The sequence below is a fragment of the Pezoporus wallicus genome, unplaced genomic scaffold (assembly GCF_028554395.1).
Source record: "Pezoporus wallicus isolate ANWC-B61680 ecotype Strahan unplaced genomic scaffold, APGP_CSIRO_Pwel_v1 contig_13178, whole genome shotgun sequence".
NCBI classification, from domain to species: Eukaryota; Metazoa; Chordata; class Aves; order Psittaciformes; family Psittacidae; genus Pezoporus; species Pezoporus wallicus.
This window is the reverse complement of record NW_026641245.1, coordinates 301,656-323,576: the sequence shown is the minus strand read 5'-3', so window position 1 is coordinate 323,576 and position 21,921 is coordinate 301,656. Positions and strand designations below refer to the sequence as shown.

The window sequence follows — 21,921 nt, the reverse complement described above, 5'->3', positions numbered from 1 at the left end:
CGAGGCGGCCGCTGCTGCGCCGTGTGAGGTACCCTGGGTCCCGGCGCCCGAAGCGCAGCCTCCCGGCCCCGGCGGCGGCTCCCGGCCCGGGGAACAGGCGGCCGGGCCCTCTCCTGCAGCCCCGCCGGCCCGCCCGCCGCCTCGGGGCGCCGCTCCCCGCGCCAGGCCCCGGCTTCCCTCCTTCCCGGCCTGCCCCGGCGCCGCCGTCCCCGGGCCCCCCGCCCCCGGCCGGGCTGCGCCTGCGCGGCGGCCCCTCTCCCCATCCGGGTCCCTCCGTGCGGTGTAGCAGGTCGGTAGGCGGGAAATGGCGACTGGCTGCTGAGCGGCGGCGGAGCGCGGAGCCCCGGCGGCGGTGTAAACAGAGCGGAGCCCGCGCGGCCCGGCCCTGCCGCCGGGAGCCCGGACACCGGGGCCCTGCTCCCCGGCACCCCGCACCCGCAGGTAAGCGACGCGGCGGCTCGGGCAGCGCGGGGTCCCAGCCCGGGATCAGGTGGGAGGGCGAGGGGTGGCCGCTACGGAGTGACCGGCGGGAGCCTCCCCTCAGGGCCTGCCCCGCGGCGAGCCCCTGCGCCCCGCGGCCCCGGCCGTCCTCCCGCGGCGCTCTGCTGCCTGCGGAGACACCCCGTCCCTGCCCGCTCAACCTCCCCGCGCCGGCCGCGGAGGCCGGACAGCCCCGGCCGCGCCGGAGCGGCGGCGCAGCCCGCCCGGGCCAGCCCCCTGCCTCCGGAGGAGCGGGCGGCTCGGCTGTCACCCCCGCGCCGACACCCCCCGCCTCCCCCTCTAGGCCGAGGCCTGCGGAGCGCCTCCGCCTCCCGGCCGCCCCCCGTCCCGTCCCGCCGCCCCGTCCCATTCCTCGCCGCGGGGGCTGCGTTGTGTGCGCCGGGGGCGCGTCCGGGCCGGGTCGGGCTGGCTCAGGGGGCGTAGATCCGCGGGCTCCATCCCGGCCCCTGCTGCGCACGGGCGGGCCGAGCCCGGCTCCGCGGAGCGAGCGCGCAGGACGCGCCTGTTGCTGGCGGCAGCGCTGGACGCGCCTGTCAGCGGCTCCGGGGGGGGCGGCTGCCGCCCCGCTGCCTCCCGGGCGGATGCCGGGCACCGGCGCGACGCCGCGGGCTGCCCGGGCAGAGACCCCGGGCGGCGGACACCAACTTCGCGTGCTGTCACTCGTGAGGTGGGGCCGGCGGCCGTGCTGTGCCGGTAACGTGCGGGACCACCGCCATCTCAGCCCGGTATTGGCTTCCCTGTCAGCACCGGGAACGCGGCGTAAGGTATTGGCATGTTGCATGCCGCATTGATTGTCTGCTCGCTTGCTAAGGAGGACTGTGCAGCCTGTTGCTCGATTTTATGGTACTTTTGAGCGCGTGAGAGGACAGGTCTTAGTGTTTCTTTGTGGCTGTTCTGGTGAGCTTCAGCCTAGGCTATTTCTTCCTCCGTGATGATGGTTGTAGCACTTGCTCTGATCCCAAGCCTGTTGTGTCTGGTGGGGTTTTTCATCGTCTTCAGTTGCTTGTGATGCACTTCTCAGAGTAATTTTGAGATTGTAGTTATTGCCTTTGCCTTTCTTGATAAGTTTCCACTGTTCCAATACATTAGTCTGTGAAGAGGATCTCTAAGTGTAACTATTCCTCTGTTGCCTTCGACGAGTCGCAGCCTCTTTTGCCATTTCTCCATCAGTAAAATGGGGATAATAATACCTCAGAGAGTTGTTATACAAAGTAGTTAATGTTTGTAGAGGGCTTAAAAGACCTAAGTGTTATTAATTAAGCCCCATGACACATTAAGGTAACAGTTAGTGAACCAGGTTTACACATGGATGAACCGAGGCAGGAAGAGATTATGATTTAGCTGGAGTAACATATTGGATCTGTGACAATAGGAGAAAACAAGTTGTAACTACTTCATGCTGTAGGCACAAGCGAACCGTTCTGTTTAACAGATAAGTTTCCAAGATTATTTGCCTCTCCCTCACTCCCCCCTTCCAATTTCAAGCTTTTCTGCTTGAGGAGGGTTTGCCTGTGTGACTTCCAGTTGACTGGATAGCTCCAAGGACACTTGTGGCTTGCCCACTTGAAAGTGTTTCAGCAGTTTCCATAACAAGATATATGTTCTAGGACGCAGGCCAAATCCCAACTTAAATTCCATAAAACATTCTCCACTTTTCCCCTGAAAACATTGTGTGGAACTTAGTTAAGACTTGATGCTGTTCCAGTTGGTGGAGTACGCACTGAAGCTGACATTCCTGCTTCCTTTGAGAAAGTTCTGTAGTTAGCGAACAAATTCCCTTGTCAGTGTGTCCCGGAGATTTAATGGCACAGTTGGATCACTTCTCCACCCGTGGAAACACCCCACAAATGCTGGAGCTGGACTTGGGTTTTCATCATTTAAAAGTAGTTTTCCACCTTCAGACTTCCACCACAAGTGCTGATAACTCCACGCTGATGTGACCACTGCTGAGGGCTGAGGAGCGTTAAGCAGTTAAAAAGAAAAGAGCCTGCTGAATTCAAAAGGAAACGTAGTCTTCATCTTATGGAGTTTTTCCATGCTGTACTGCCTTTTCTTTTCTTTGATCGCTTGTTGTGCTGCCGAGGTCGACACCAGCAAAAACAGTGCTTGCAGGAGACTTTGAGAATCACGTTTTCTATGCAAATATTTCATTCCTGTGGAAGAAGCTTTTTCCATAGGTATAAGTGGAATAATAACTTGGAATGGTCACCTATTTTTGTAAGAACAGGTACTGACAGTCAAACAGAATTATTTTGGCAAGAGCTCGCCAGGAAAGCTCGAGCAGGGGGGGTTGAGGTGACCTCCTGAGTTCCCTTCCAACCTCCACCATTCCAGGAGTCCGTAAAAGCAGGATGTGTGGAGTAGGGCTGGAATTCACCAGAAGTTCAGAATTCATGTGCATTTCTAGACACACGTGTGCTCCGACAGGAGCTTGTGATTTCTTGCCCTTTTGAAGGAGTATCTGGAAGTTCCAAGACATCATTGTCATAGCTGCAAGATCCCAGCTGGAGCCAGTCGGTAGGGTATGGGTTTGCAGCTTTCCCTGTTCAAACCCCGTGCAAGTCCTTCCCCATCCGTGTGGTTTCAGCCTCGTCCCCGCAGGGGAGCCAGTTCTATCTGTGATGGTTTTTGACTTGGATCATGTCCCCATAGGACTATTAAGATCATCCCAGATTCAAAGGCTCCCCCTCCACACACACACACTTCCCCTGCCACTGCATCCTTATTCCATACTTTCTCAGGAACATTCCTCTCTGTCAAGTGCCTTTCTGATTCATTACTGTGACTAGATCAGATATGATGGTTCTTACTCCTATTAGCCCAGAAAGTAAAGGACGAAGTCTGAATGAAATTCTTTCATTTGCTGGCAGCTTCCATTACCACTAAGTGCTGGCACCAACCTCTTGTAAATTTTAAATGGGAGCTTGTTTTCCATCTCTTGCATATGAAAAGTTCCTTTGATGTTTATAGATCCCAGTTAAGTCTTCAGGAAATGCACATACCCACCTGAAGTGCCCAGCTGATGCATCAATCCCGGATTGCAGTGTTTAGAGCCAGACTGTTTAAATTGAACCACACTGCTGCTCCTGTAAGGGAGCTGTAAGCTCTTTCCAGGCTCGTTTAAAAGAGGAGCTGTCTCAGGGAGAGGGTTTGGTGGTGTCAGACCCAAATGAACACGGGTTAATTTGCTCAAGTGCAGAGTTGAGTGCAGTGTGGTGCATCTCTTCTGGTTGTTCAGAGGAGAAGCTCCCATAGCGCGAGGTACCCTGCAGCCAATGCAGCGTGCTGTTTGCAGGCTGAGCTGCCTCCATGGCCATTATTTAGTGTTCTAGAAAAATAAATATTTTACATTCACAGATGAAGACATTTTCAATAGCACTTGAAAAATTAAGTGTGAAATCATCCACATCTAAAGCAATCAGTCTCAGGGGCTGGATAGTGGCTTCCCAGTTGGCAGTCGTAACTTGGTGTAAATAGATGACTTCCCAATCAGATCGGTTTCAGTAATTACTTTGATTAGTAACTGAAGGTCCTCTTCACTACAGAGAAGTTCTTTCATTGCACCTCGTGATCCCAGGAAAATACTTATCAGGACAATCTGGTGCAAGCAAGTTGAGTGTCACCACTGCCAGCCCCACCAGCTGTGTGATCACATATTGGTCCTCATTGCCTCAGTTTCACTGCATGATGGGTCAGTATTTGTGGTGATGCTGTGGTCTGTGGGCAAGGGGAGAGGATGGGCAGCCGCTGGAGGACAGGCTTAATCCAGCAGCCACATTGGGTTCTGCTCTATTGTGACATAAGAAATCCACCTCCCCGTGGGGAAATGTTTGAGAGCTCAACCCCATCAGAGCACCATGCACCTGGCTAAGAAAGACCCTGAAGGGCAGCTGGCTAGCTGGTGAGTTCAGTGCAATGAGGGTGCTCAGCCCACTGCGGGGTGGGGATGCCTGAGGTGCATGTGTAAGAGGGTGGATACTGGAGGGTGCCCAAATCCTGTGTGCAGTCAGAGCTTCTTTCTGTTGGGTGAGGAGTCTGGTTAGAAGACATAAAACACTTAAAGTTACACCACTACAATAAATATGAATTCCAAATGCAAGTGTAACATTATAATGAAAGTAAGGTTAACTAGAAGGGGCTGTTCACTGCCTCTGGAAAATAAGGTGTGCATGCTTAAAGTAGTACAATGCTAAAAAGTGGATCCTGCTATTTATTGCCGAAGTGCCAAGTGTTAGAAGGAGAAAAAAAAAAATCTGACTGGAAGACGTTTGGATTAGAATTTACCTATAAATAAATTACTTTATTTTATATACACAACCACACGCAGTGGCAGCACAGCAGGAGTGTCATTATCGGCAGCGTGAGGCTCAGAAGGTGATACTGCAGGGCACATTGGCATCCTTGAAGCCTCATATGCAAGGAAAGGAACCTGTCCTTGTTTAGGCTACGTTTAGGAATAGCTAATTTACGTTAATAAATGAACAGGAACTCCCATCAAATCAGAGCAGTTGTTGGAAGCTTCAGCTGCACTGATTCAGTGTAAATCATAACTGTTTACTTGAGGCCATTCTAAACATGATTGCTTTGATTCACCCTGTATTTTAGAAGGTGCTAATTAGCAGAAGGCAGGTAATTCAATCTAAGGATTAGACTATCCCACAAGGACTTCCCTGGCACAGCCATACCAGCCTAGCTAGTGGTAAAACCCCTACACAGAGGGGTTCCTTTGGGCAGCACGAGTTGTACTTACATGCACTGGGAGGCTTGCAGCCCTAGCTGTGGGTGACTAGGGAAAACCAGTATTGCCCCCTTCCTTTCACATTTCTAACAGGCAGCATTTGGTTTAGACACAGTCCAATGTAGATTTCCTCAGTCTAGATAGAGCTTCAGAAACACTCAGTATTTCCTGCTTGGTACCTGGGGGCTGAAGATGCTGGGACAGACGGTCTAATACAGGTGAACTTATTTCTTACCCCTGTGGTGGGATCCTCATCCACTGTAGTTTCCTCTAGGCTCTTTCTTCTGTAGTTTATGTCTTATATCTGGTGTTTTTGAAGTATTCACTGTTTCAGGAAGGAGTGGGCTGGCTCTGAAGGTTCCGTGGTCTCCTTTGTCCTCAATTCATTTCCCAGTACCCTTTTCAAAAGAGATAACACTACCCGAGTTGCTTCTTGTTTCTCCCTTTCCTAGGTACTTCTCTCACTTTACTGTCCTGGGGGAGCTCATTTAGGTGCAGCAGGCTTCCTTTTATCTGAAATAATGCCTTTGGGCTGTGGTGCCATGCCTGGTCACCTGAGTCAAATCCATCACCTGGGGGGAGATAAATCCTGTAGATGAGTGCTCAGCTTGTTCTCTTGAATGTGTGGCTGTGCTGCAGTCCTGTATCTGTGTCTGTCTGTGCCTGAGAAATGATGAAGAAGAGCATCTGTTAGCAGTTAAGAAATAAATTAGGAGTGTAAGAGCAAGTTAGCTATTAGTAGTTACATGGGCAGTGATTATATTTCTGTGTTTGCTAAAGGGAAGCTTAGTATGGACTGAAGGTTTAAGGTATGTTTTTGGGTGAGGGGTGGGAGGTACAGATAGCAGAAATATCTGTGAGAACATTAAAGGTACTTTAATATTTGACTTGTGGGCTTGGTGTAGCTAGATTTAAATATAGGATGTTTGATTGAATTACCTAGCTCAATTTATTTGACACCTTAAACTCTCATCAAGACCAAGTAGTTGTAATTAAATCACTTTAAATACACTTGGGAAAGCTGGTGCATTTTGCATATCAAGACAGAACTGAGGAATATTAAAGAAGAAAACAAGAAACATAATGGAAATTTGATACTTTTAATACTTAAAAATATAGATTTAGAAGAAGCTTTTGAAGACTTCAGTGTAGCTGCAGTGATACTCAAGCAGCTGTAGCTACTGGATGTAGAGTTATTTAATTTTATGTTCCTGGGGACTGGAAAGCTTACTAGCACTCTTAAGAGAAAAGTCTTTGAAAGCTCAGTTGGAGAAATGGGCTCTGTACATACAGATCAGGTGAAGAGGTGTCATGTTTAATTACCCTCTTGGACTTACTTGAAGGTGATTCTCTTTTGATACAAGCTGGGTTTATTATGTACCTGGAAAATGTTTGATAATGTTCACCCTCAAAGGTCCTGAGTCAGTTAATGTAATAGGGTTCCAAACCATAGAATAGCTTAAGACTAGAAAATAACCACTTGTCATCAGTGGCCCACGCTTGCAATGGTAGGAAGTTTATTCAAGCAGATTGCTCTTTGTACTGTCTCCTCTTCATGTGTTTTCTGTTCCCTTTTAGCTCAGGTACTGCGAGGTTAGAGGCAAGCCTGTAGCTGTCCATGTGCTGTTTGCTGGACGTTTGGAAGCTCTGTGCCTCAGGTAGCTGGGACTTTGTCAGCATCACGGGGGAAACGGATGGGCTTTTTTTGTTTGCTGGGTTAGTTTTATTTTTAAACTAAAGTAATCACTGATGAACCCACTACTGTTACATCAGCTTACTCAGAGCGTTGTCAGTCTTCATCTGTATTGTCGAGTACTGTGGTGTGGGAGGAATGGGCCCATAGAATGCGTCTGTTGGTGCCGAGGACCTGATGTCCATGTTGTTTGCATTTCTGGAGGCTTTAATGTGATCTGGTCCTGTGTGCTTCAGTGGTTGATGTGTATGCTCCAGTTCAGTTTCAGTCTGAGCACTCCAGGTGATAAGCTGCTTTGTTATGGGCACCCAAGCACTGTAAAAGAGGATGGTAAGAATTGTTTCAAAAGCCCACGCTAGACCCAAACTGAAGAATTGGTGCAGATTTGTGTCAAACATCACCTTGCTTTATGGGAAGGCAGAAGATGCCTCGCCACTTCTAAAGTTTTTGTTTGTGTTAAGCTCCTTGTGAACGGAGAAGCACATGGCGGTAATGGAAGAGGAGATAAATCTGATGCGAAGAGGGGGTGTAAAAGATGGCTAAAAGCCTTCAGTCAACCATCCCAGGATAGAATCAGATTCCGTGAATCTGTGCAGAGTTTCCTGGATGTCTGAGCAGATGCCTTTTCATCTGTTACGTGAGTTCATAGCTCAGCTCTGCTCTTCTCCATGAGGATAGATGGACACTCCTCATCGGGGTCTGCCCACAGGCTGCTGAGCTAACTTGGTTTGAGATAGGTGCTTGTTTAATCAGGATGGACTTGGTTTATCCTCTGTGTTCAGAGAGTTTAGAAAACTAATTTCTGTGTTATAACATAGGTGAAGCTGAAAGGATGAGAATGATTCCCCACACACACTTTATGTACAGGTTTTGAAATGTGGTTGGGAGTTTTGACCCCTGTAGTGGACAGGGGCAAAAGATGTTAACCTTCTACATGAATGGTGTGCTCAGCATTTTTCTTCAAACTCTGCTTTTGAGTTATTGTCACGTTGCATCATCAATACCTTGTTAATAAAATAGTCACAAGCTAAAATATTCCAGCTTGTTTGATATTGTTTCTTGAACAGCAGAGTTAGCACAGCCTGTTGCACAGGCTCCATTCCTCTGCCTTCCAGCCCCTCCTCTCCTGTAATTCTGCTGAGTACCCTGGCTGCAGTGTTTTGGGTACCCCCACCTCCCCTGGAGCCCCTCCTGCAGTGCCTGCACTGGCTTAGCTGATGGCTGTTCTGGGAGTGGGTGTGTGGTTGTTCCTCCACTGCCCAGGCTCTGCTGGGAGCTGGCCTTTGGAGGTAGGCTAGGAAGTGTAGCCAGAGAGGATGTGGGGAAGGGCTGGGCTGGGGCCCTTTGTTGCTTATTGGAGGTGTTAAAAGGGTCTGACCTACCTACAGAGCTTCTGATTTTCCTTGAACTTGGAGGAACTTAGTTTGAGATTTCCCTCCTGTGAAATTGGTTGGTGTCGGTCAGTGGGTTCCACGTTTCCCAGGGGAGGACTGGCACACACTTATGGACAGAGCTGTTGTATAAGCCTTATTTTCTCTAGAAACAAGGCTGTAAAAAATCAACTGTAACAGAAAAAGCTTGTTCATGTTAATGCTAAAGAATGCAGCCCATCAAAGAGCACAATAAGCAAATGAAACCCATGGCATAAAATACTGTTGCTTAAAAAATCTGTGATGGATAGCCTTAGTTAAAATAACGTGCTGGAAAAGGAAAACTTGAAACCTGAATAGTTTCAGTGATCGCATCAGCACAAGCCCAGCCTCATGCTGATAGTGAAGCGGATGAGGCTGTGCTTCCAAAGCAGCCTGGAGCAGTCAGGCTGCTACAGTCCCACTGACCAGTCCGTGGTACAGGCCAGGATGTGCTCCTTGGCCTGGGGAGCACACAGTGACACAGGTTGTATCCTCCTGGTGAAGCTCTAAGCAGGGGGACCTCCTCTGTCCTGCAGCTCTCTCCTGTGTATTGCTGTGAGCTGCTCTGAGCCCCATCCAGGAGAGCCCTGTGCCAGCAATACCATCTGACTGTGCCAGAGAGCTGAGCACTGAGCACTTGTGTTAAGTTCTGCAGTTAGCCACGGGAGGCTGTGGTGCAGCTCGTCACCCCCATGCCATGGCCTTGCTGGTTTACTGCTGTGGCTGTCCTTCCTCCTGCCAGGAGCTGTGTTCCACCTCTTGTTCCTGTGCTGGAACATTGCACTTTACTAAGCTGGCCTAAAAATATGGCTAAATGGAGGGTCCCGAGTGCCAGCATGGCCTCAGGCAGGGTGCAGGGCTATGGTGGTGTTTAGATGGGCTTGGGCTGTGCCAGAGCTGCAGCCTGGCAGCAGCAAGCCCTGCCATGGGGTGAGAGCTGAGTGGGGACAGGAGATGAGCCCCCTGTGCCATGCACAGTGACAGCTCCTGTCTCAGCTGCGCTCTGAAAGGCAGCAAAGTCAGTGCAGAACTGGATGGCTGGCTCCTTGAACTGCCTTTCCCTTCCTTCTGCCGGGCCACAATGCACAGGGAAAAAGTACCCCCTGAGCTGGAGGGGGTGCAGGGGAGGGAGGGCTCCATTCCTGCTGTTTTCATTAGAACACTTCTAAATATCAAAAATACTTTGCCATGATTTTGCTAAATTGTTTCTGCAGTGCTTCTAATGAAAAGTGTTGGGCGTATCATCGTATCTGGCATGTGGCACATGGGTGACAGCTAACTTGCTTCCAAGTATTTGCTATTTAAGATAAATTAGCTCTCCTCAGTATCTGGAAAACTCTTCCAAATTAGTGTAACTGCTTTGGAATGGAATGAGTGAACCACTGTCAAACAGACTGGCATTGCTGTGGAACATGGCTGGGCCCTCATGTTCTGTGGGATCCCTGATGGGGAGGGCAGGTTTCCTCCTCATACCAGGGAATGGTTGGAAGAAAAACCCAGCAACTGTGTAGGTTTATGGGTGGTATCAGCACTTCTGGTTCTTGCACATTTCTCTGCTTTAAAATCTGTAGATACAGGTTAAGGGTTGAGCGTGGAGACGGAAGCTCCAGCCGCCTCTGTTCCATTCAGCTTTACTAGTGTGACAGATGCGTGCATGTTTCCTCTTAAGGATGTAAACCTGCACCACAAGGCATCACTGACAGTCACATCAATAGTTCTGTAGCTCCCAACTTTTGCTCAGATGCAGCTTTCCAATGGAAGGCATGAGGCAAACTGTCTTCTTGCTCAACAGAGCAGTTCCCTGTTTGCTTCCAGAGCCATATCTGCTGCTCTACAGCCATAAAGTTATTTCATTACACCTCAGGCATGTCAAAGTGGCAGAGGTATGTTAGACCAAAGTGGAAGCAATTACCTAGGGAAATAAAGAAGCAGAATTCAGGGTAGCATCAAAGAATGGAAGATTATAGTGTGGATGCGGATCGGTTCTGGGTACAGGACTTCTGCTGCTGTCAGTGGCTTGTGCTTGTTACACTTTGTAATATTGGCATATTGAAACTTCCCATCGCTTCCCACTGAGTAGTCACTGAGGTTTGTTTTCTTCTTGTGGATTTTTCACCCAAATTATAATAGGGAAAAGAATAATGAAAGAAAATAAGGTGTGTAAAATAGCCTCGTTGGGATGGGATCATCAGACAGGTCTTCAGCTCATTGAAACACAATGTGATTCAAGTTCCTAATGTCTCAATATTGTGTTTTTAAGGTTGTATGTAAAAACATGCCATCCCTCACTGGTAAAGCTCTTAAAACCTGAGCACTTGTTTTCATATCAGTTTTAACTTGTGTATGTGCACAAATGAGCACATTCATCTCAGAGACTGCAGTTTGTAAGAATGAAGTTCTCCGTGTGAGGAACAGGCCAGAAAGGGCAATGAATGTGTCAGGGTTAAAGTAGCACCTTCATGGGAAAGGGTGAGTTTCAAATGTGTGCGATAGGCTGATGGGAATCTTGGCTGGGATGGCATTTCCCTGCTTTTAACAGCAGAGTTGGTTGAGTTTTGTGTTTTAAATCAGGAAAGCCAGGTGTGAGAGGAGCATGGCAGCAGCCCCAGGCAAGGCAGAGAGCATGGTGTAAGCTATTTGTAAAAGTTCTGAAGCTACAGAGTGCACCAAGGAAAACTGTTTTCCAGGGCAGTAAGAATGGTATTATCATTTAAAGAGGTTTTATCCTACAATAAAACCCCTCTGCTGTTTCTAAGGCCAAAGGAGCAGCCAAAAGCCTTATCTAGCCTTTAAAAGATAGCAACCTGACAGAGTCCTGCAGGATATGTGATTGTGGTTCTGATCCCACAGGGAGATTAAGGTGAAGAACAGCAAGATTAGGGTTTCTGGAGCAGTTAAGCAAAATGCAGCTCTCTTCTCTGTGTGGACCTTGCAAAAATTACTAGCTTCTCATAACAAACATGCCAGTTACTCTGTGGCTTCCACAGTCCAACGCAGACTCAGTGGGGCTTGTTACTGCTGTTGGGTGGTTTAGTTGGGTTTTTCTCAATTAAAAAGAGAACTGGTGCGGGGCAGCAATTAAACAACAGTCAAACCCTGTAAGTCATTAGGATTTGTCTGTGGTCAGCCAGCATCCTGGAAGGGCTGTTCAGGAAGTGTTTAGCAACCTGGCTCTACCACGGCTTGCAACAAGAAGGAGATGACTTCCAAAAATAGGCTTGCTCTGTGCCTGCAGCATGGATTAAGTGTCCGGAGTGCCCCATGTGCCTGGGGACAGCTGCTCCAGCCCAGCCCAGGATCACTGTAGTTCTGGGGGGATTTGTTACCCTCTCGGCTAAAACTCGGGGGCTGCAAACTCCCATCTCAAACCATCGCAGCTACTGGTGAGTGTCAGGGTCCGGTGGTGCCTAATGTCAAATTCTTGTCTCAGCAACATCACTCGTTGTAAATAGGATCTGTCTTCAGCAGCAGGTTTTGGGGTTCTGCTCTGGCATTAACTGTCCTACAGCTAACCTGGCTCTCCATTTCTCTTGCTTGGTTAACAGTCAGACCCAGAGCGAGAAGACTGAATTAATTACAAGCTGCAAAGAGAAAAATATCTTGGCCACGAGGGAATAAACTTTTGGTTCCAAATGAGTACAGTATATTCAAAACAAAGCCTCCCTGGCAAAACAATGGCAGAACAATGGTGTCTAGCAGTATGACTGCAGGGGTAGAAAGTGAAGTACCAGAAAAGCTTTCTCCTGTTAAGGCCAGTGATAAAAAGCCTCCTTTGTTGTTTGGCAAAGTCTTTCTTAGAAAGTGTGTCTTTTAGGGGAAGTGCTTGAGCTCTGGGAGAGCAGAGGGATGGGTGTGAGCCCCAGGCAGACACCCTGAGGAGCAGGGGTTCACATGAGGCGCTGAAGACCAGGGGCTTCAAGCATGGCTTTATTTTGGATTGAGATGACTGTAACCTGAAAGATGGGGAGGAGGAGAGAAGGTGCTTTCCATGAAAGATGGAAAGTGAGGGGTGCGGGTTGCATTGCATCTTCCAGCATTGTAATTGCCAGCTACAGTTTTGAGGGACCTTGTGGTTTCTTTATACATTTATCCAGATTTCGTAACCAAGCACCACCAGCTGAATAGCACATACTGTGCTCGGCTGTTTTCTAGAAGTCATTGTCTTTTTGTTTTGCTCTTACCTACACTGTACTGCAGACTTCCTCGAATCATGGTTTCCTGGTTAATAGTTGTCTCTTTAGCAGACAGTTGCAGAAAAACACACTTAAAGATTCGAGCCGTGGCCAGTAATCCAGTGTGTTGTAAAAACCAAAATACGTTGGCAGGAGTAGCGTGAAATTGCTGTAGTTTTCCAGGGAAGGAGAGTAAGTTGGTTAAAGAAAGGCCAAGAGTGTCTGGGGGGGGGAAAGTCTCAACATCTCTGAACTAACAACAAGCATTTCCTTGAAGTCTGTGAAGCGCTTTGGGGCCTGTCTGGATGAAAGGCTTTATCTGTAAGTCGCTTTCCTTGGCTTTGTTGTGAGTCCAGGCAGGTATCTCATCACACAAGGGTTAGCATTTGTCCCATATTTCTCCCTCCCCACCAGGCAAAGGCTTACCAACTTCTTGTCCATTTTCCATGGTGCCTCAGGCTTCACTAGCATGAGATCTTGTGTTTCTTGAAAGCATCACCAGTGTTGAGTGGACTTGAGCCAGCTCCATGAGCACATCGTCTTGTTGGGATGTTTCTTCATGCTCGAAATCTGGGTCACGTCACAGTAAGGAAATGTGCTGATGAAACATGACTGGCATTATTTGTTTAAAAGGAAACGGAAGAAATACTTGGGTTTGGCTCCTCTTTCTGTGGATCCGTCTGCTGTGCTCCAGCTTGTGTGTCCTGAAATCCCTGGGAGAAGTGAGCAGAGTTTCTCAGCAGTGAGGTCCGCATTATCTGAGCTGGTTGATGGTGAGATGCTGAACCTGCCACTGGTACCTCACAGATTCAAAGCCAGACATCAGTTGTCACTGATGCTGTTAGATTTGGGGATGGTTCCCAGCTTTGTGTGTTTTGGGCACGTATCCATCTCTGTCTACAGCATACGCAGCACGTGTTGACACTCACTCAAAATCTCGAAAAAGAACAAGTTTTACTGCCTTCTTGGCTTTGTGTAAGAAATGTTTCAAGAAATGCTGTGGAAGGAATGCAGGAAGAACGTTGTGGTGGTTAATGGGATGTATTCCACAGCATTTTTCAGCATGCTTTGTTTTGCAGTGTGAATTTTTCACACTCGCTGGTCATCAGCCCCGTGATGGCCAAAGCTGATGTATGGGCACAGGGAGCCTTATGCCATGTAGTTCCATCCCTTGGGAAGGAGGTGTGCTATGGTGGCAGGAAAACATACTCCCTCAACACAGGCCATGTCCACAAGGGGAGGTTATTGTCCTCTGTAGCAGCAGAAGCTCTCTTGCTGAGGGTCCCAGCAGAGCTGATGTGATAGCATTGTAGAATCAGCCAGGTTGGAAAAGACCTTTCCCCCAGCCCTGCCGAGGCCACCACTGCCCCATGGCACTGAGGCCTCGTCCCCATGCTGTGTGAGCGCTTGCAGGGATGGTGACTGCAGTCCTGCCCTGGGCAGCCTGTTCCAGTGCCTGAGCACCCTCTGGGGCAGGAATTGTTCCTCAGCTCCATCTAAACCTGCCCTGGGGCAGCCTGAGGCCGTTTCCTCTGGTCCTACACATTCCATCCTTTCCTCTTCCATTTATCTCTCACCCTCCAGGAGAAGCTCAGAGTCCATCTCAGCCCCGTGGAGCCTGGCTGGGTGAGTGCCCAAGCTCTCTCCAGCTCTGCATATCCCTTTTGGTGGTGCTGGGGAACTTGGGACCTTCTCCAAGGTCCACGGAGGGTTTGTAGCCTCTGGTCTGCCTGGGAGAGGCCTGGGCATTGCAGTGTGAGAGAAACTGATGAGAAAAACAAATGCACCCTTTCCATCCAATGTTCCAATGTATCAGAAGTCTTAAACCCTGTAATTAGATGTGCCTCACCTCATTTTCCTTTAGCGGTTTGGGGAAAAGCAGGTAAAGCAGTAGTACTGCGTGTGGTGGGGTAGCTCCCCAAGTGAAAAGCTCATGGAGGCATGCTCTTAGAGAAGTGAGTCATTCACAGGAATGTCTCTCCTGTAGGTACACCCTACCCATGCCGTGCAATAAGAGCAGTACTTACAGGGTGGTGTGCCTGACAGCTTGGGGTGTGGGGATGCAGGAAAATGGGGATTTACTGCAGCTGTAGCTCCTCTGCTGCTGCTTTTTAACAGCTCCTTCATTCCTTATTTTCCTGTCTCACACGTTGTTCAGTGAGAATTCCATTTAGTCCTTCTTTGCTGTGTATTTCTCTTTTGAAGAATGAGGGTTCTCTTTCCCCCCACTTTCTGGGTTTACTGGAACTGTAGAAGGAATTCAGGAAGGAAGGGGGTTTGAGAGCTTAACACATATAGAACAGAAACATCAGCTGGGTCTTTAAATGGTCAGCGTATTTGCTGCTCGTGTATTTAGTTGGCTTCAGGTTCATGATGTTGTGATAATAGTTCAGTAGCAACTTTTCTCAATGAGGAGGAATTAGAGGGCTTCACAGAGGGAGGATTTTGAGCCGCAAGCTCCCGAAAGAGAATCTGTCGACAGAGAACTAAAGAGAAGTCATTTGGGGTGGTTTGCTGCGATCCCCCCATGCACTGACTGTTGGGCTGTTGTCCCAGTGCAGGACCCAAGCACAGCCCCGTTGGGTGGCTGTGGCAGTCTGTGGTCACACAGCCCTTCAGGGGCTCACACTGATGGTGTGAGCAGGGAGACCCAGACTGAGTGAGCCCAGGGAAGGAAATCACCTGCGTGTTAAGACTTGAGTGCTTTGGCTGAGTATGTGAAGTGTCTTAGTCTGCATTGTGCTGCTTTCAGGAAAGAAACACGGCTGTAAGTCAAAACCCATCCATGCCAAAGGTCTCAGGCTTCAGGAAAGCAAACTTCTGTCGCTGACAGGATTGTAGGGAACTGTTGCTAAGTCCATTAGAGATATTTATAACCCCAGGCTTGATATCCAGGGTGCGAAATGAGCCAAAGAACTCTGGCAGCAGTGTACAGATGAGTTGAATGGTTCCTTGCTGGATAAATACATACTTGCCATTGACAGACATTATATTGGTTCATCTTGTGCCTGCCTGATAGTTCCTTCAGTTCTAGAAGAATTGGGCAACTTGCAGTATAGCAAATGAAGCAATAGTTTCATTCTCACACTGGAATCTCACTGGTGTCAGTTGTCTTTCAGTGTCTTACATATTCCTCTTGCGTTTTAAGCCTGCTGTTCCACACAGTCACATTGCAGGGTGTTTTCCAGGTTTTCAAAATGTGTAAGTAACATTTTAATGCGTGTGCTTTACTTCTTTGAAAATGGGAAATCCCACTGCGGTTTAGTGTCATTTCCTTAACTCCTAATTCCCCATGGGAAGCAGTTGTTCATCCTCTCTCAAAAACTTGGAGTAATTCAGTGCAGCTCTCTTCTCACCTCACAGAGGTTTATAAACCAGATAAATAAGAATCTCACTTGTGTCCATGTTTATATATTCAACAACTATTTCAGGGATGAGCAATCTCTCTGACTGCTGCCCTTGTGTGTAACACCCCCTTTGCAGATTGCTCCCAGCACAGAGGGCTGACTGTAGTTTGTGCAGTTGGAGTGGCTTGAGACCACAGGTGATTAATTAAAACTTCACCTGGCAGCGCTTTGTGAGACAGCAAAGTGGAGATGCACGTTCTGATAGCGGGCAGGGTTGGTTCACGTCTTGCTATAGGAACGTTTCTCTTTATTTTCCGGGTGCAAGGAGCAGGGACAGGAAATTGGATGAAAATCTCTGGGATTATTTTCATTATTTCTCTGCATCACTTTCCTCCATGGACAGTGGATCCTTTTAAACAAAGTGCAGATATTAATAATGAAAAGATGCTCTCATGGACCTCAGAGTTTTAATGCTTCTGTTACTAGAGGACACAAGTTTGTGAGAACCAGTTTTTATCAATGTAGACTATGGTTTTCTGTTGTCTTTCCAAGAACCTCACATACGAGTCCACTTCCACTGTAGCTTTGTCATTTAGGAAACTTGACGTTCCCTGAAAACAGTTGTTGTATGATCTGCTGGTGGAAAGTGCTGCACATGTGCCTCTGAAAACTGAAATCCCATGTTTGCTGGCAGTTAAATATTGTATGTAACTGCAGTACTTCACTCTTGACAATACCACTTGAGCACTTTTTCTTCTAAGCCTTCCAGCAGTGGTGTCAGTAGTTATTGTATTCCTCATTAGCTGTGAACAGCATTTGAAAGCTGTTATCCCAGTGTGTCTGAATCATTCCAGTGCCACCATTGCCTTTTCCTGAACAGAAGAGCTGTTGTGACATTGCTTGTATTTTAAATGTTACAGACTATTTATTCTGTCTCTTCAGCAGGAAGATGCCTGCTAAATGAACTTCAGAAAAGCAAATACCCATTCCCATCAGGATAAGCATATGCTTTCCTTTAAAAAAAATGCTTTTTGCCATGAGTTCGGCTGGGAAATGCCTGTTAGTTGCTTACCAGTGTTTCTGTGCAGTACAGCTCGCAGGGATTTCTTACTGCTGCTTTTTTTCTGCTCCTGATCCTGTCTGTGCATAATTTTAAGCACAGGAGTAGCCCCCATTCAAATTGACCTGAGTGTGAGCTTCGTCAGCTGGAGAAGTGTCCCTTGGTCCAGAAGAGCAGTTATATTTGGCTGTACCAGCAGCCCAGGTAAAGGTTAGAGATAAATGGGACACATTCCCTGGAATGGTCCTTTACTCAGCTTTAATAAATATCACCCTTGCACAAGTTTTGCTGTGGTTGGATCTTATCCCCAGATAGAGTTGTATTGAAGATCAGTCGTGGGTTCTGTTGCTGGGCTGCTGTACCCTCACCAAGCTGAATGCACGGTCTTATTTCATTTCTTCTTCTGTGAACACTTGACATGAATATAGATCTATGCCTCAGCCCAAATTTGGTGTGGAGACTTAAAATGAAGTATTATGAGGAGCACAGGGCTGGAAAGGGCTGCCTAGGTCATTTGGTCTAGTCACTTGATGCTGAAGACACCAGCTACCACACAATGCTCATCTTAAAAGCAGGTAGAATTTTTGTTCCTACTACTTGGGTTGGAGGGTTATGCAAAAACCTCATTGATCTAATGGTTAGATGTATCCCCAGCCAGATTATACTCATTTGTTCTTCTGCCAGTGTTATGCTTTAACTTAAATAGCTCTTCTGTTTGATTTAAATTAAGCCATCTACATGATGTAAAAGCTTAGTGCATCAGAACACTGTCAGTGTTATATAATGTTTTGAATTCATGATCTGGAGCTCAGTTCTTTTCTTCAATGACTAAAGTATTCCTGGTGTTTTTTCCTTTTATAGCTTTACATGTGGTACACAGGAAAATGAGGCTGAGAACGCGGAAAGCTTCTCAGCAGTCGAATCAGATCCACACACCACGTGCTTTGAGGGCAAAGAGGAAACACTCGGAGGTGGAGGAGAGCTTACCTGTCAGTGGAGGCAGGCCCGCCAAGAATGACACCGGCCTGCTGTCGTCCATCAAAAAGTTCATCAAAGGAAGCACACCCAAGGTATGCACCAGTGGGCTGCTGCTTTTGCTGTTTCACTGGGGCACGTTCAGTTAGATTTGATTTAAAACGTTGCTATAAGAAATGGTTCTTAATGTGATGGAAGCAAAAGATCCTTGTCAAGAGTTAGAAGACAGCAAGCCCCTGTGGTGGTTGTAGCAGGTATTAAACGAACCAAGCAGACCTGCAAAGCCTGCAGGAGTCAGTGGTAGGTGTGTTTAAGGGAGCTCAGGAAGGCCCAGGATTTGCCACCAAGGTATTGCTTTGTGAAAATGTTCACTGATAAATTCAGTAGATAAAATTTTAAGTTCTGTTTGAAGCATTCCCGAAACTTGGGAATTGCCAGAATTGGCAACTCAGAAAAGCAGTTCTGTAAGCATGAAGTTGCTCAGTATTTTAGCCATTCGATTCACAGTTGTTTAGGAGTTCCTCAGTCAATAAAGGTTAAACCTCACAAGTTCTACTATCCTGACATTGCTGTGACTACTGTGTATTACTACAGTGAATGCTGCCCCTCAGTGGGTCAAACAAACGCTGTCAGGGCTAAATCACTACATCTCAGCTGTCTTCATCCAGAAACCCCAACCTTACCCATTTCCACCTGTTAGAGCCTGTTGCATGTATGTTTGGAGGGTGAAAATTTTACACACACACATATATATGTAACTTTGATGGGCTGAATGTAACCTTGCAATTGCTTCCGAAACCTTCAAGAAACTGTTTTTCTTGTGTGTGAAGGGAGGCCCCCTGAAAGAGGAAGTTTAATTTGGTGGCAGCAGCCCAACCATTGCCATTATGTAGCTGTAAATTGTAAAGAAGAGTAGCCACGAAGTCAGAAGTGAATTAAAATGTATCCCAAAGTAACTAGATGAGACCTAAAAATGACAGTATGAAGTGTTTTCTGGGTTTTGACCCGAGTGTTGAAACTGTAACTTTATAACAAGCTGAAGTAGAAATAACTTCAACTAAAGTAACAGTGTCTTCTTAAATTGTAAAACTAGAGTGAAAGTTCATGTTTAGTGGCGTGTTAACTACCGTAGAAACACTGAGGTACCCACAAAGGAGCACTGCAGTGAGGAGAAAGGGTTAAATCACTTACATCTTGGTTTTCATTACGGCACGACAATTAATTTCTTCTGCATTCACCATCGATAATGTAGCTCAGCAGTGCAACAGTTTGGCTGCAAAACCACTGCAACAAATGCTGAAATCTAAGCAAAACATTTTAGGCTGGAATTTTAAGATAAGGGAAGTATGTCTGCTTTTCCTTCCCTTTGTCTCTGGGAGGCTGGGTTCGCTTTCCCTCTCCCCCGCTTCTCTTCCTCTCCCAAAGCTCTGGATTACGTTTCGTTCTTTATTTCCTTGACAGGGTTTTTAATATAAAGTGTCCACGTTTTCCTCTGTTTCCTTTCATGTCCTCTCCTAGCAGGACTTGGAGTGGTTCCAGTGGCATTAGCATGGCACGATATTGATAGTGCCGGGCTATCTTCCAGAGTGCTAATGACTTAACCAAGTAGTCTGGAGGCTGCCATGGAAACGTTATAACTCTTTGCGATAGTGCACTGGTATGACTTGTGGAGCAGCTCCTTTCTGGGTGTGCACTGAGGGCATGTGGATTTACGGCAATAACTGTCTTTGGAACAAGTATATCTCGGTTGTGATCGTAGTCGCAGGTCGTTCGTTGTCTGGTGTGGTAAAGATGTGTTGTTGGAAATACTCCTCAAACAAACAGACCCTGAAAAAGCCTCAAGATATTTAAGTTGGAGAAACCAGAGACTATCATACGGCTCTGAGTGTGGATGGTGACAGGTCTGGTCTCGAGGTCCTTTACTAACACACAGCCCACTGGCAAGTCAGCAACAGCATGGAGAGCACAACGGTGTTTGTCATTTCCAAAGCGTCAGATCTGATACACCAGAAAAACCAGTACATGGATGCCTGTGGGGAGTGCTATGAACGTTCCTAAATGTCAACTTTGGAGACGTTGTAGAGGTTCCTCTTAACTTGCCTGATTTGGGGCTCTAGCACTAGCACTGTCAGACAGTGCACTGACCTCGAGCATGTCATACTTGAGACTCAGTGAAGCCCATTCCCTGATACACACGGGATTTCTGAACCAACCTAACAACAGACAACATGTTTGTGTTGGTGTGACATCACCGTGTTTCTTATGGCACAGTTATTGATCATAATGGGTTATACTGAGTTGAATAGATCATAGAATTCAAATAGATTGTTATATAAATACATAAAATAGGTACGTTTAATCCTATATCTGTCCAATTAAATTTTCAGTGTATAAAGCAAGTAGCACAATAACATCATTCTGATCTCACCATTGAATTCTATTGACCAGTACAACACAGACACAGCAGTGGGAGCTCTCTGACCACATTGTGACAGCTCCTCTTCGGGAGCATGAGAGGGGCCTCCCGAGTCAGTGAGTTCTTCCTGCCTCTGCTGGTACCTGTTGCCAGTGTGATTACTGGAGTGTTTCTACACTTGTTTTCCATAAAGCAGACCAAGAGCACAGCTCATTTTATGAAGGCCAATTGATAGCTTTTACAGGTGAATTTCCCTCATTTTCCCCAGTGTTGAACTTTTGCACAGATGTCCTAGGAGCTGAGCTGCTGTCCTGTTCTTGTGTCAGGTCAGGGAGACACATGTCAGCCCGCTTCCATGAGTGTTAGTGTTTCTCTCAGCCACTGTACTCTTCACATGGGCTTTAGATTAAACTTTCTACAAGATCCAGTTACCTTTTTTGGAGCACACAAACTCTTTTTTCTTTTTAAAGCTGTGAAACTGCAGCTCCAGGAGGGTAATTCTGTAACTGAAATGGAAATGTTCATTGACTTTGGCATGGTCTGTGTCCTCATTTATTTTGATATGTAATTCATTTTGCATTGTCTCACAGCTCACATTTCAGTGTCCTCTATATGGTTCTGCTTTAGATTTCAGATTGCCGTTTATTAAGCTGTAGTAAGTGCTTTGAGGGGAAAAGGGCAAGAAACCTGTCTTAGAATCATGGAAGAAACTCGTAGAATGGTTTGGGTCTTAAACATGTGTGTCTATACCTATACTCATGCACAGAAAACGGGCAAAAGTGTTTGGTTCTGTATCATTCATGCAAGTGCCACAGGGAAGAACAGCCATTTACTTAAGGTAAGAGACTCACTGGGCCATAACCCTTGTCTACAATGCTTTTAATAGCTGAGTTTTGCCATCTGATAGGGATTGGATAGCAGCAGGTTCTGTCCAGGTATACAACTGAGGAACCCATTTTGTGTAGGGAGCGTGGTGGAGACCTCCACATGGGCTATTGTAAACTTTACTTCCTGGATGCCTCACAGGCAGAGAAATCAAGTTCCATGTCATTTTAATTGCCTTGTACCTACAGGTCCCAAGCTGCACAGCACTTAGATATTTATAAACGGGCTATCCAGAGAAATAGAACTTAGAGACAGTTTTTCTGCTACAGAAGTTCCAGGTTTTCTTTCCTGATATTTTGCTATTTACCTTGAGCTGTGTCAGTTTAAATGGCCAGCTGGCCAGATACATGTTGCATGTTGTGCATCTGGAAGTAGAACAATAAATGGATCTTTTGTGAAACTTTCTCTAAGAGCTGACATTTTCTGGTAGTATCCACTGGAGAAAAGAGGCACTGTTCAGTATGTTCCTTTTTTATCTCCTTTTCTATTTTAAGGAAGAAAGAGAAAATCCTGCAAAAAGAAGTAGGATTGAGCGGGATATCGATAACAACTTGATCACATCCACACCTCAAGCAGGAGAAAAGCCTAACAAACAGATCTCTCGAGTGCGACGGAAAAGTCAGATGAATGGAGGTTTGTGAACACTCTAATCCTGTGTTGCTGCACTAGTTGTACAGACAGCACAGAGACCTGTTACTGAGAAGTAAATAACTTCTCTTTAT

General features: G+C 47.0%; 1 protein-coding gene across 4 annotated transcripts in view; it reads left to right on the top strand.

Annotated features, from left to right (window-relative positions):
* The first annotated feature begins 214 nt into the window (after positions 1–214).
* CTDSPL2 (CTD small phosphatase like 2) overlaps positions 215–21,921 on the top strand; it is a 34,759-nt gene continuing 13,052 nt past the window's right edge. Inside the window, exons 1-3 of one of the 4 annotated variants that reach the window (XM_057422712.1) lie at positions 215–441; positions 17,785–17,993; positions 21,694–21,832. In XM_057422712.1, coding sequence (XP_057278695.1) covers positions 17,808–17,993; positions 21,694–21,832 — 325 coding nt within the window. In that variant the 5' untranslated portion in view covers positions 215–441; positions 17,785–17,807. Of the gene's footprint in view, positions 442–1,244; positions 1,266–3,026; positions 4,403–17,784; positions 17,994–21,693; positions 21,833–21,921 lie in introns of those variants that run through there. The other 3 variants (XM_057422709.1, XM_057422711.1, XM_057422710.1) reach the window with 3 other exon arrangements.